Genomic DNA, 13,894 nt, shown 5'->3' on the forward strand with positions numbered 1-13,894 from the left:
TAGATATTTGCAGGGAATTCGATGGCACAGCTCCAGCAGTTTTGGTAGCAGCAGGGATTGTTCTTTTTGCTCACACAAGCGTGTGTGTGTATGTATGTGTGTGTGTATGCATGTGCATGCAGACAGAGTTTTTAGCTCTGCACCCCTGCCAGTGTGAAGCATATTCCCCTTGCTTCCCTATCTTTATCTCTGCTCAGGCAAAGGGCACAAAGGGCCCAAAAGAAGGGGAGTGCTGCAATAGGCTAAACCTGCTGGGTCCTGAGTGTTTGCTTGGGGCTGAGGAGGAGCAAGTCTGAGCAGTGGCCACGTGTATGGGTAGACTCAGTGCTTTCCACTACCAGCTGCAAGCAAGGAAGTGTGGCCTAATGCACAGAAGGTAGTAACTGACATCTGCTGTCTAATAAAATCTTGGATGCAGAGTGATGGAAACTGTTAAGGCCAAACGTGTCTAGTAGCCAAAAAAAGGCTGTTATATAAACCCACTCTTTAGAATATTGTCCCACTCTAAAGTCTTGCATGGTTGGGGGAATTTCTTTGCTACTTTAGAATAGTAAAATTGCCCTGTCCAGTTCATAGCTGCACACACAGGTAAATTACTCATTTTTTCTTTGTACTGGTTCTTCTCCTCAACTGCAATAAGGAGCACAGAAAAAGCATCTTAAACACATCTGAATCTGTGATTTAACAGGAGAAGGAGGAGTTGGGAGGGCAGCCTGTTGGTTTGCTTGACTCACTAGTCAGTCGAAATAGACTGACTTATCCCAGTGCAGTGGGGTCTCTGTAAAGATATTTACTAACACTAACTGCTGAACAAATTGTTAGTTCTTTTCAGAATCATTTTAAGGTCTGTTTCTTGGACTCAAGACTGTATGAACCTATGGTGAATGTTAGCAGCTGATGCTAATTAATCTTCGTAATAAAGTCTAGCTCATTTAATGCAGTAGACTATGGTGGTTTTTTTGGGGAAGGAGTGGAAAGAAGTATATTTGTACTTAAAAATAACTTAGCAAGGAAAAGTGAATGTTTCTTGGCTTAGGCTGTGCCAGTCAGGTCTAGTACTCAAGCTCTCTTCAACCTTAATGTTCTAATACTGCAATATCACCAGCCATCCACAGTACCTTCTGGGCTTTGATTGGCTTCTGTAGCACCAGCACATTTCTCCTTGCAGGATATGGACCTGTGGTGCACTGAATATTCACTATTTTATAGGAGTGTGTGTGCTTTAACGATTTAGTATTAGCCTTGTTGAGTTTCTTTCGCTGTAAGTTCCTGTCTGTCTATAAGACAGATCAAGCAGGTTTGACAAATTATTAGTATAACTTCAGAGAAAGGTATGTTGAACAAATTCTTTCAGTATTTTAGTTCCATTTCTAATTCCAGCTTTCAAGAAAAAAAGTAAAGGTCCTCAAAGTTGCTTTCAGTGTCAACTCTGAATGTTATTGCTGGATCAGAGGATATGTATGTGTAATGGGATTCCCAGAAATACTGTCTGGCATGAGTGCCTCCTGTGATGCAAAATGTGGTTGATGATGATTCTGTTCAAAATGCCTATGAATAAACTGAGAGTTCTGGGGGATGATAACATTTAACAGGTTTGTCCTTGCCAGGAATTTATTTCATAATATATTTTTCTTTGACTGCTTTTCTAACATTACCTTTTGAGAACTGTAAAGTTAAACAGGTCTGACTTTGAGCTGATACAAGAAATCTCCTCAAAAGGTACCAAGACACTACATCTTGTAGAAAAAGTGTACTCTTCTTTTAATGACCTCTTGTGAAATGGTTTTGTAGGGTTTACATATTCGTGCTTAATACACCGTACAAAATGTATTAATCTGTGTGCTCGTTTTGATATGACATTTGTGCATGAATAAAAACTGATTCAGTTGCTTTGCCTGCTCACGTTTATCATATATCATATTTTCCATATTTCATGTATGACATGCTTCTTAAAATCATTTCATGTGAAGTTTTACTTTAGTTTTTACCAAACAAAAGGAATATCGCATGAGAAACAAATGCATATGTTCCTTTCTCTTTTCTTTTCTTTTTTTTTTTTTTTTTTTTTTTTTTTTTAGTATTGACTCAGAAAAGCTCTTGCTCTTATTGGCTTTGTGAGTGTGAAGCATATCCGAATTGTGCATGGAAGATATAGATTTGAATTTTTTCCAGTTGCTTCACAGTTTGCACATCAATTGCCTGTCACTTAAAGGAATTTTGGGTTCTGCATGAAATAGTTCTGAGTGGTTTAAAAAAAGATTTTAGCTATATAATGTCACTTTGCACAAGTTTATATTTTTGTATAGGTTCAAATCTGAATAGAGCAACAATACAAATTCTTAAAAGGATAATTCTAAGAGTTGCACAAAGCAGAGACATACCTAAACAGGCAAAATAGAGCTGATATGAATATTTCAGAAGTAGCACATCAGAAAGTCAATAGGAAGTAAGAGAAGAAATTTTGATGTGGCTTTATTTTTACCTTATGGATTCCTTTGTTGTGTTTTCTGTTATTCATTGTTTGCAGATTTAGTTGCTATGTGCTTTCTGTCTTTCATTTCATGTTGCTTTTTGGTTTGGACCAGTTCTCAGCATATGGCTCGTTCCTAATTTTTTTCTTTCCTTTTTAAAATCTTCTTTTGCCCCCTTCATCCCAACTCATGCAAACAATTGTACTTGCTTTTTGTAATATTACAACGTTTACTGACCAATTTTCTTCTCTGGTCTCTCTGTTTTTTAATCATTTTTGTTGATTTTTATGTTTGATTTTAATTTAACAATTTAAGAAACAGTTGAACGGAGTGCAGGAGCGACAAGATCCCTGCCTGCTACTTACTCATACAAGCCATTCTTTTCAACACGGCCATATCAGTCATGGACAACAGCTCCAATTACAGTGCCTGGGCAAACCAAATCAGGCTTTACATCCTTATCAAGCTCTTCCTCTAACACTCCTACAGCTTCCCCATTAAAATCAATATGGTCTGTTTCTTCTACTTCTCCAATCAAATCCACGTTAGGAGCTTCTACCACATCTTCAGTTAAATCCGTTAGTGATGTAGCATCTCCGATTAGATCATTTCGGACAATCTCTTCGCCAATAAAAACTGTGGTATCGCAACCTCCATACAATATCCAGGTCACTTCAGGCTCTTTCGTCAGAGCTCCTGCAGTCACAGAAGCTGCTAGTCTAAAAGGGCTGGCATCCACTACCACATTCCCCTCTCGGACATCTCCAGTGACTACAGCAGGATCTCTCTTGGAGAGATCATCCATAACCATGACGCCTCCAGCATCCCCCAAATCCAACATTAACATGTACTCTTCGAGTTTGCCACTTAAATCGGTCATCACATCAGCATCTTCACTTTTATCGTCCCCTCTAAAGTCAGTGGTGTCACCTGCTAAGTCAGCAGTTGATGCTGTTTCATCCACTAAAGTCATGATGGCCTCGTCTCTCTCGTCGCCAGCAAAACATGTAGCTGGGCACACAGACGTCCCATTGCTTAATGGGTCTGTGTCACCTCTGAAATACCCATCTTCTGCCAACTTAATAAATGGATCCAAAGCTGCAGCTGTTTTTCAAGACAAGATTGCTGCAGCTGCACATTCTGCAAGTTGTGCTGCTAACGCAGTTGCTGACACGGCTGAGAGAGTGTTTTCAACAGCTACAACAATGTCATTTTCTCCACTCAGGTCATTTGTATCTTCAGCACCATCAGCTTTCCAGTCAATGAGAACTGCTCCTGCAGGTGCTTTGTACACAGCCCTTGGGTCAATATCTGCAACTACCTCATCAGTAACTTCATCAACAATAACAGTGCCAGTATATTCTGTAGTCAATGTTTTGTCTGAACCAGCATTAAAGAAGCTCCCAGAGTCGTCTTCACTTACAAAATCAGCTGCTGCGTTACTGTCACCTATTAAAACATTGACTACAGAGGCACGCACACAGCCTACCTTTAATCGAACTTCATCTCCAATAAAATCATCCTTGTTTTTAGCACCCTCTGCTCTCAAATTGTCCACACCTTCTTCTTTATCCTCCAGTCAGGAGATACTGAAAGATGTTGCTGAAATGAAAGAGGATCTGATAAGAATGACTGCAATATTGCAGACAGATGTCGCAGAGGAGAAACCGTTCCAACCTGACATACCAAAAGAGGGTAGAATTGATGATGAAGAGCCCTTTAAAATTGTTGAGAAAGTAAAAGAGGACTTAGTAAAAGTTAGTGAGATTCTGAAAAAAGATGTATGTTTAGAAAGTAAAGGGTCGGCTAAAGTATCCAAAAGTGATCAAGGACACCTGTCTGAGGATGACTGGGTAGAGTTCAGTACAGAGGAGATTGATGAAGCGAGACAGCAAGCTTTGACAAGCCCTCCTGTATCTGTTCCAGAGAAGGTCCAAATTAAAACTAAAACCATGTCGGAAAAGGATTATAGCTTGTCAAAAGTTATTGATTACTTAGCAAATGATATCGGTAGCAGTTCATTAACAAACATAAAGTACAAGTTCGAAGAGGGGAAAAAAGAAGGTGAAGAGAGACAAAAGCGCATTTTAAAACCAGCTATCGCTTTGCAGGAACATAAACTTAAAATGCCTCCAGCCTCCATGAGGCCTTCAACATCGGAAAAGGAGTTGTGCAAGATTGCAGACTCCTTTTTTGGAACAGACACTATTTTAGAGTCTCCAGATGACTTTTCTCAACACGATCAAGATAAAAGTCCCTTGTCTGACAGTGGCTTTGAAACAAGGAGTGAAAAGACACCTTCTGCCCCACAAAGTGCTGAAAGCACAGGGCCAAAACCACTTTTCCATGATGTACCCATCCCTCCCGTCATTACAGAAACAAGAACTGAAGTAGTTCATGTTATCCGCAGCTACGAACCATCCTCTGAAGAAATTGCAGAGCATAAGGCAGAGGAGCTGCCGGCCTCAAAACCTACCCCTACATTTATGGAGCTGGAGCAAAAACCTTCTGGGTCTATTAAAGAGAAGGTTAAAGCTTTTCAAATGAAAGCCAGCGGCAGTGAAGAAGATGACCATAAGTGTGTCCTTAGTAAAGGTGTCCGAGTAAAAGAAGAAACTCATATCACTACGACAACCAGGATGGTCTATCACAAACCTCCTTGCACAGAAAGTACATCTGAAAGAATTGAGGAAACAATGTCTGTTCATGACATAATGAAAGCCTTTCAGTCTGGACGTGACCCTTCCAAAGAACTGGCAGGTCTGTTTGAACATAAATCATCAGTAACGTCCGATGTTAGCAAGTCTGCTGAAACTTCACCACAACATGCAGAGAAGGACAGCAAAATGAAACCCAAACTGGAGCGAATAATAGAGGTCCATATTGAACAAGGTAATCAGGCTGAACCTACTGAAGTCATTATTAGAGAAACAAAAAAGCATCCAGAGAAAGAAATGTATGTATATCAGAAAGACTTACCTCGGGGAGATATTAACTTAAAAGAGTTGGAAAAACATGATGCTTTCCCTTGTTCAGATGAACAAGGTCAGCAAGAAGAAGAGGAGCTCACGGCCGAAGAGTCACTTCCTTCTTATCTGGAATCCTCTAGAGTTAACACTCCTGTGTCCCAGGAAGAAGACAGTCGCCCTAGTTCTGCTCAACTCATGTCTGATGACTCTTACAAAACACTGAAGCTTTTGAGTCAGCACTCAATAGAATACCATGATGATGAGTTGTCAGAACTAAGAGGGGAGTCTTACAGGTTTGCTGAGAAAATGCTTCTTTCAGAAAAGCTAGATGTGTCTCATTCTGATACTGAGGAGTCAGTTACTGACCATGCTCTACCCCTTAGTGCAGAGTTACAGGGGACTGATAAACGATGCAGAGAAAAAGTAGCTACTGCCCCCAAAAAAGAGATTCTCTCCAAAATCTATAAGGATGTGTCTGAAAATGGTGTAGGTAAAATGTCTAAAGATGATCATTATGATAAAGTGACAGTGTTACACTACACTGGAGATGTTAGTAGTCCAAAACATGCGATGTGGATGCGCTTTACTGAGGACAGATTAGACAGAGGTAGAGAAAAGTTGATATATGAAGACAGGGTGGACAGGACTGTTAAAGAGGCAGAAGAAAAACTCACTGAAGTATCACAGTTTTTTCGGGATAAAACAGAGAAGTTGAATGATGAGCTACAGTCTCCAGAGAAAAAGCAGCATAAAAAAAATGGCAAGGAAATACATTCTAGCCAGAGCTCTGCCAGCAGCAGCCCCGAGAAAGTTCCGCTCTCTGAACTGCCATCGTCCAGGGACGAATGGAGTAAGGTGAAGCAGTATGCACACAATGGGAAATGCTTCCCCAAGGTGGATGAAAGAAAAGCATCCAGTTTGCCCAGCAGTCCTGAAAAAAGGATATTTGTGCAACACACAGAGGACTCTAAACGAACTATGGAACACAAAGGAAGTGCTCAGCAGACTGGAGTACCTGAGGCTGGATTTCAGCTGAAGCAATCAAAGCTCAGTTCCATTAGGCTTAAATTTGAACAAGGTATAAGTCCAAGGAGTAAGGACATAACTCAAGAAGAAAAAAAGCTGGATGGTCAGTCCAAAATTCCAGTAAAGAAATTACAAGAAAGTAAGTTACCAGTGTATCAGTCTTATTCCAGAGAGAAACATGCAAAGCAAGTAGAGGTCGTTGATGGGAGGACTGCTTTGCAGAAAGAGGTGAAAATACAGGAAGACCTTGTTCCAGGTAAAGGGAAAGCTATTGAAGACTCTCGTGCTTCAGACACACAAAAACAAAGAACTGAGACGAGGAAAGGCGTGCCAGAATGCCTTCCAGAACCGCAGGCAAAAGAGCTGGCGTATGGCTCAGACTCAACAACGAAGGGACACTGGGACAAAAAAATCTATAGGACGTGGGAAAGTCCTGGAACTTCTAACCATAAGACACAGAAAGAAAAACTTTCACATGTGCTGGTTCCAGATACAGTAAAAGAAAACCACGTTGATCACGCTGAATCTAAAACTGACAAAGAAAGTGAATTTATCACTGTGACAGAGCACAAACTGGCCACAAACGGAATTCATTCAGAAGAAGTGAAGGAACTGACTGTAAAATCTCCCTCAAAAAGGGTTTTATACAGAGAATTTGTTGTCAGGGAGGGGGAACGTAATGGTGAAGTGGCTGATAAAATATCCAAAAGGAAAGAAGAAATTGCTGTGTCCCATATTCCAGTCAGAATTGTTGAGGAGAAGAGAGCCATGCTTGATGGTGTCTATGAACTTTCAGCTAAAGTATCCCAATCAGCTGTGATTAAGGAGAAGGTTGAAAGACAGATTGATTATGTGGAAGATGAAAAAATAAAGCATTCAGAAATCAGAAAAGTTACTAAGCAGCAGAGCTCAATAGGCCTAAGTCCTCCTGCTGAGGAAACAGAACTATCCCCTAGCAAATCACCAGATTCTTTAGAATGTAGCCCAGGAAAGGAGTTTCCTTCAAGTGACATAGTTGAGCCCGGTGACAGTGATTACTTGGATAAAGTTGCACCGCTAGTGAGCACTGAGGGAGTAAAAGAAATTAAGACCTTACCTGTTTATGTCAGTTTTGTTCAAGTAGGAAAGCAATATGAGAAAGAGGTGCAACAAGGAAATATTAAAAAAATTGTCAGTCAGGAGAGTAAGACAGTACAGGAGACAAGGGGGACATTTTACACAGCTAGACAGCAAAAACAACCTCCTTCTCCACAAGGTAGTCCAGAAGATGACACGCTAGAACAAGTGTCCTTTGGTAAAAGCCCTTTAACGCCAGAAACACCGAGTTCAGAGGAAGTGAGTTATGAGTTTACATCTAAAACACCTGACTCACTAATAGCTTATATCCCAGGCAAACCCAGCCCTATACCTGAGGTGTCTGAGGAGTCAGAGGAGGAAGCAGAGGCTAAGTCAACATCTGTGAAACAGGCAGAGGTTGAGGAGCCACAGATTGACAAAGCATTGCCTAATCTTATAAATAAGGACTCTAACAAAAGACCCAAAGGTAACAGAGTTGCCTATATTGAATTCCCTCCTCCTCCACCACTGGATGCAGACCAAGGCGAGTCAGAAAAGAAGTCCCATTGTTCCACTGAGAGTGAAATGGAGATGACCGAAGTGAACTTGCAAGATGAACATGACAAATGCCAACTGGCTGAACCTGTCATAAGAGTACAGCCGCCGTCTCCTGTGCCACCGGGAGCAGATGTCAGTGACTCCAGTGATGACGAATCTCTCTATCAACCTGTTCCGCTTAAAAAGTATACGTTCAAACTGAAGGAGCTGGAAGATGACCAGAAAGAAACCTCAAAACCCAGAGCCCCTGAAAAGATTGAGAAACAGAAAGAGTTAGGACATCCCACTTCTGGGAAACCTAATGAGTTTGACATTGATTCACCCCAGAATGATGTAGTGCAAAATGGGAGTAACAATGACCAGTCTGTCACAGAGTGTTCCATAGCAACCACTGCAGAATTCTCCCATGATACCGATGCGACAGAGATTGACTCTCTTGACGGTTATGATTTGCAAGATGAAGATGATGGTTTAACTGAGAGTGATTCTAAACTTGCAGGTCCGGCAGTTGAAACCAAAAAGGACGTATGGACTACAGAAGGCATTCTAAAGCAGACTGATCGCTCATTTAGCCAGAGTAAGCTTGAAGTCATTGAGGAGGAAGGCAAGGTAGGCCCTGAAGAAGACAAGACACCTTCAAAGGGTCCAGCTTCTGAAAAAGCCGGAGATAAGAGCGATAAGAAGTCAGGGGCACAGTTTTTCTCTTTGGAAGGCAGACACCCTGACAGGACTGTATTTCCTGATTCGTATTTCAGTTACAAAGTAGATGAAGAATTTGCAACACCTTTCAAAACTGTGGCCACTAAGAGTCTAGATTTTGATCCGTGGTCCAATAACCGAGGTGACGATGAAGTGTTTGAGACTAAATCAAGGGATGATGAGGCTAAGCCATTTGGTCTGGCAGTGGAAGACAGATCTCAAGCAACAACACCTGACACAACTCCAGCCAGAACTCCAACAGATGAGAGTACGCCAACTAGCGAGCCCAACCCCTTCCCATTTCATGAGGGGAAGATGTTTGAGATGACTCGCAGTGGTGCAATTGACATGAGCAAGAGGGATTTTGTTGAAGAAAGACTCCAATTTTTTCAGATTGGTGAGCATACTTCTGAAGGGAAGTCAGGGGACAAGGGGGAAGGGGATAAAAGTACAGTCACTGCCATCACACAGCCACAGGCAGGGGACAGCACTGTAGAGACAAACGTAGAGAGACCGGTAGAAACAACAGCAGTTGAACATAAGCCCGGCATCCAGGCCAGTGGAGATTGCATGGAACAAACACTTGGTAGTAACTCACTGGAGAAATCATCGGCAGCAGTAAACGCTTCCAAAGTTGATCCCAAATTGCGCACACCAATTAAAATGGGAATTTCTGCTTCCACCATGACTCTGAAGAAAGATGGCCCTGGCGAAGTGGCAGATAAGATAGAAGCTGTGATGCCAAGTGGTCAGGGATTAGAAAATGAAACTGTAGCAGTGATTGCGAGTTCAGCTTCTAGCCAAACAAGCTGTAGGCAATCAGAAAACACTGATTTTCCCAAAGATAATTTTAATAACAACAACAATTTGGATTCATCTGCTGTCCCTACAGATGATATTACCTGTAATGTAGTGCTAAAAGAACATTTGGAATCAAAATGTTCCCTCCAGAAAGCTAATCAAGCAAAAAGCACTTCAGGAAAAGGTACAGGGACAACACAAGGACACAGAGTAAGAGATAAGCAAAAACCACATGGAGAGCAGCAAAAGTCAACAGAGTTGGTAGGGGCTAGAGGAAAATCAAAGCTTCCTGTAAAGGCCAGCTCAGTAAAACAAGCCTTTTCACAAAATAATCTCCAAAGCAATACAGGGAGTAAAGTGAGAGGGGCTAGTAAGCCTGACAAAGCAAAACAAAATAATTCTTCTCCCTGTCTAGAAGCAAGGTCTAGGATTCCTGTAAAAAATACACATAGGAGTAATCTAGCTAGAAGAACTCCGGCCCTGCCAAAACAAGAGCAGGTAGAGAAAGAAAAAACAAAACAACTTCCTTCTAAATTACCAGTAAAGGTAAGATCTACCTCCGTCACCGTGACAACAGTTAAAGTAAAGAAAAATCAGCTTAGGGAGGTATGTAAACATTCTATTGAATATTTTAAGGGAATTAGTGGTGAGACATTAAAGCTTGTGGATCGTCTATCTGATGAAGAGAAAAAGATGCAGTCAGAGGTCTCTGATGATGAAGAAGACAGTACATCAAGGAACACATCCTTATCAGAAGCTACTCAAGTTTACCAGCCTTCCATTACACCGAAGTCTGCTAGAGACATGAGAACAGAGGCAGCATCTATAAAATCAAAGATTGAAAAGGCCGACAGTGAGAGGAGGAGGAGTAAGAGGACTGGTGAGAATGAAGGCAGTCAGGTTTCTGGAGCTCTCATGGCTCACCTCGTGGAGATCAAGCCTAGTTTGTAAAACTTTCAACTTGTTGATCCTAGTGCATGAACTGTTGTGATTGCCTGTGGAGTGACTTAACTGTAGTTTTCATTCTGTCATTGTCATCTGTATGTGCTGTCTTATTCTCTTTTTTCTTCCTTCAAACGAATTCTGTACTGTAGAAAGCTAGTGAAGCATGCCAAAGACATTCATGTAACTCAAAAATTGATGTAACTCAGAAATTGAAAGATGTCTTTTGTGACAGCAAATTTGTTCTATCAAAGTAGAGAAAATAGATGATAATCTGGCCTTGGTGGTTTTCACCAGTAATTGAACAACTTGTCTACAGTCTAACAGCTAGATTTGTCAGCATGTTTGGTTTCATTACACGACATCATGTAGTTGTACATTTGGCTTTACACAGGTGAAAATCTAAAAGCTGTGAAAAAATTTTGTTTTGTAGGTTATTAGGTCACACAACCATTCTAGTAAACAATATAAGCACCGTCAACTTAGTTAAACTAAAGCTATTATTTATAATAAACTATTATCCGGTATTGTGGTTTTCCGTGCAAAACCTTTTTAATTGAGAAATTGTAAATCACAGGTCCACAGAGTCCATGTGAACGGACAGATATAAGGATGGCAATTGTAGCTGATCACCTAGGACTTAGCTGGACAGGTAAGCTTTTCTGCTTTAATATTAAAATTAGTCTTTGCTATTGCATTTTCAGGTTGTCTTTTACCAAGGACGCAGCAAGACTGCGTCAGGCTCTCCCATATTCACAGTGAGGCCAGCTTCCCAAAATGTGCAATGCGTTGCTGGGCAAAGATACCTAATGGGAAATCATTCCTTGGTCTCACAATAAAGCAAAGAGGGGCTCACAGGGAAAATAGCTAGATGTCTTTTCTCTCAAGACGTTCCGCCGAGGAACTGAGAGGCTCTACCTGCTCAGGCTCAGGGCTGCCTCTGGAGTATCTGCTGAAACTGGGCAGCAGTTTCCCCAAAGCCCTGGTTGCAGGGACCCCTGCAGTGCCCCAGCAAGTTGATGCTTTCATCCTGACTGTGTGTACCTCTGCGTGTTGTCGGGCAGAGCTGGCCCTTCATGGGCTTAAAGCTGCAGCAGACAACTCTCAACAGTGCTGAGCTGCACAGCAAGCTCCTAGAGGAGTAACAGTCACCAAAAAAACCCCAGAGTTCATAAATTAGCAGTGATGAGACAGCCTCCAAGGAGGGTTTTTTCCACCGTGTTCAAGTGGCTTACGGAGTGTAAATGTGATAATAGCTCACATGGATGATTCAAATTCAAACTTATGTCTGTCTTAGAAAATAAAAGTGCGGGTATATAGCGCCATGTTCATTGTTATCTGTAAAGTTTGCGTCAGGTAGTTTTGTTAATATCTATGTGATCAAGAAAAGACAGTATTTATAAGCCTGACAGGATGACTGAGGGATTTGTGCATTGTTTGGTGTTTTTGTGTTTGTTTCCTTTTCTTGCTTGCTTTTTTTTGTCTTTATAGAACTGGCAAGAGAACTGAATTTTTCTGTGGATGAAATAAATCAAATCCGAGTAGAAAACCCAAATTCTCTTATTGCTCAAAGCTTCATGTTATTAAAAAAATGGGTTACCAGAGATGGGAAGAATGCTACAAGTAAGTTCAAGTAGTTAACTTTGTTGTTTATAAGTTATAGCCCTTTCATCTGTTACCAGCTTGAAGAAAACATTGTGAATGTCCTTCACAAACCACCCATGAAAAAAAGCTTTTTGTTATATTTTTACCGGAAGTCAGAAATATGTCATATTTTTTCACTATGTACACAGAAAGAAATAATTTGTTCTCCACATCCATAATTGATGGGACAAGTGATGAACTTAAATTCCAATAAAGAAAATATTTCCAATAGCAAAGAATGTGAAACATGGAAATAGACTGCCTGGGAAAGTTAGGTAGTCTCACAGTACTGTAGGTCATAGGAAAAGACTTCAACCTCCTCCTGTAAGGAGTGGTGGAGACACTGAGTCTGTGCTGATACTTTTGGGTTTATCTGTTCAGTTCACTTGAATTCCTCAAACTGAAATAGAGGGTTTGATTTTTGTCAGTGGTGTTCGTTATCATTTCTGATCCACATACTCCTACGAACAATTTGAGTCTACTTTGATCTCTTTCACTGTAAAGGTAATTTCCAGTATTACTGTGTTCTCACGAAAAGATTATTGTAAATGATTTTTCATGATGTACTGCACGAGTAGCCTTACACGCATTATTACCTACGTGACTGCCTATTCTGCTGTTCCTCACAATGGTAAAAGGATTTTTACACTTCCTTTGTGCTCCAGTAAAAGGATATTTTGTTTCGGTAGTAAGTAAATACATTCTTTAAGAACTCTCTGACCTTATTCTTTGTGTCTTTTGTGTTGTGATATAATTATACTTGGACACACTGTAGACTCTTAATAGATGTATATCTTGAATAAGTAGGCAGCTGAATGACTGCTTAGACAAATGATGGGCTTTGCTAGAACCAAAGACTTTGGGACATACCAGCAATTTGTAAGTAATGCAATCTGAATGTAACTGAGAAAAATGATTACACAGTTCTGCAATGCTGAACTTTTTTCTAACATGTTTTATTTTTTTTTTCAGCTGATGCCTTAACTTCTGTATTGACAAAAATTAATCGAATAGATATCGTGACCCTGTTGGAAGGACCAATATTTGATTATGGAAATATTTCAGGCACCAGAAGTTTTGCAGATGAAAATAACGTTTTTCATGATCCCATTGATGGTAATTGAATTCCATAGTCATATTTAGTTCAGTGACATGTCCAATAATACAGTAATGTTGTATAACCGTGACTTTAAAGAAAAATTTTAAGTTCTACAGAAACAGTTGTTTCAAGTGTGTAAAGGGGTTTTCCTCTCCTAAAGCATGCTTATGGTGTGGTATCATAGAGTCATAGACTATCCTGAGCTGGAAGGGACCCACAAGAATCACTGAGTCCAGCTTTTGGCCCTGCACAAGGCAGCCCTAAGAATCCCATCATGTGCCTGAGAGTATCATCCAAATGTTTCTTGAACTCTGGCAGGTTTGGTGCTGTGACCACTTCCCTGTTGCAGTGCCTGGCCACACTCTGGGTGAAAAACCTTTTTCTAATATTCAGCCTAAACCTCCCCTGTCACAGCTTCAAGCTATTTTCTTGGGTCGTGACACTGGTCACCAGAGAGAAGAGATCAGTGTCTGCCCCTCCTCTTCTTGTCATCAGAAAGTTGTAGACTGCAATGAGGTCTCCCCTCAGTCTCCTCTTCTCCAGGCTGAACAAACCAAGGGACCTGAGTCACTCCTGGCTTAGCTTCCCCTCTAGGCTCTTCACCATCCTCGTGGCCTTCCTTTGGATGA

At 40.9% G+C, this 13,894-nt stretch overlaps 1 protein-coding gene across 10 annotated transcripts in view; it reads left to right on the forward strand.

The window, feature by feature from the left end:
- ANK3 (ankyrin 3, node of Ranvier (ankyrin G)) overlaps window positions 1-13,894 on the forward strand; it is a 362,370-nt gene that overhangs the window by 323,992 nt on the left and 24,484 nt on the right. For 7 of the 10 annotated variants that reach the window (XM_017825985.1, XM_017825988.1, XM_017825992.1 and 4 more), the window contains 4 exons: window positions 2,787-10,460; window positions 11,100-11,174; window positions 12,014-12,145; window positions 13,139-13,282. In XM_017825985.1, the coding sequence (XP_017681474.1) occupies window positions 2,787-10,460; window positions 11,100-11,174; window positions 12,014-12,145; window positions 13,139-13,282 (8,025 nt within the window). The remainder of the gene's footprint in view (window positions 1-2,786; window positions 10,461-11,099; window positions 11,175-12,013; window positions 12,146-13,138; window positions 13,283-13,894) is intronic. The other 3 variants (XM_017825990.1, XM_017825991.1, XM_017825995.1) reach the window with 2 other exon arrangements.

This window comes from Lepidothrix coronata, unplaced genomic scaffold (assembly GCF_001604755.1).
Source record: "Lepidothrix coronata isolate B3197 unplaced genomic scaffold, Lepidothrix_coronata-1.0 Scaffold124, whole genome shotgun sequence".
NCBI lineage: Eukaryota > Metazoa > Chordata > Aves > Passeriformes > Pipridae > Lepidothrix > Lepidothrix coronata.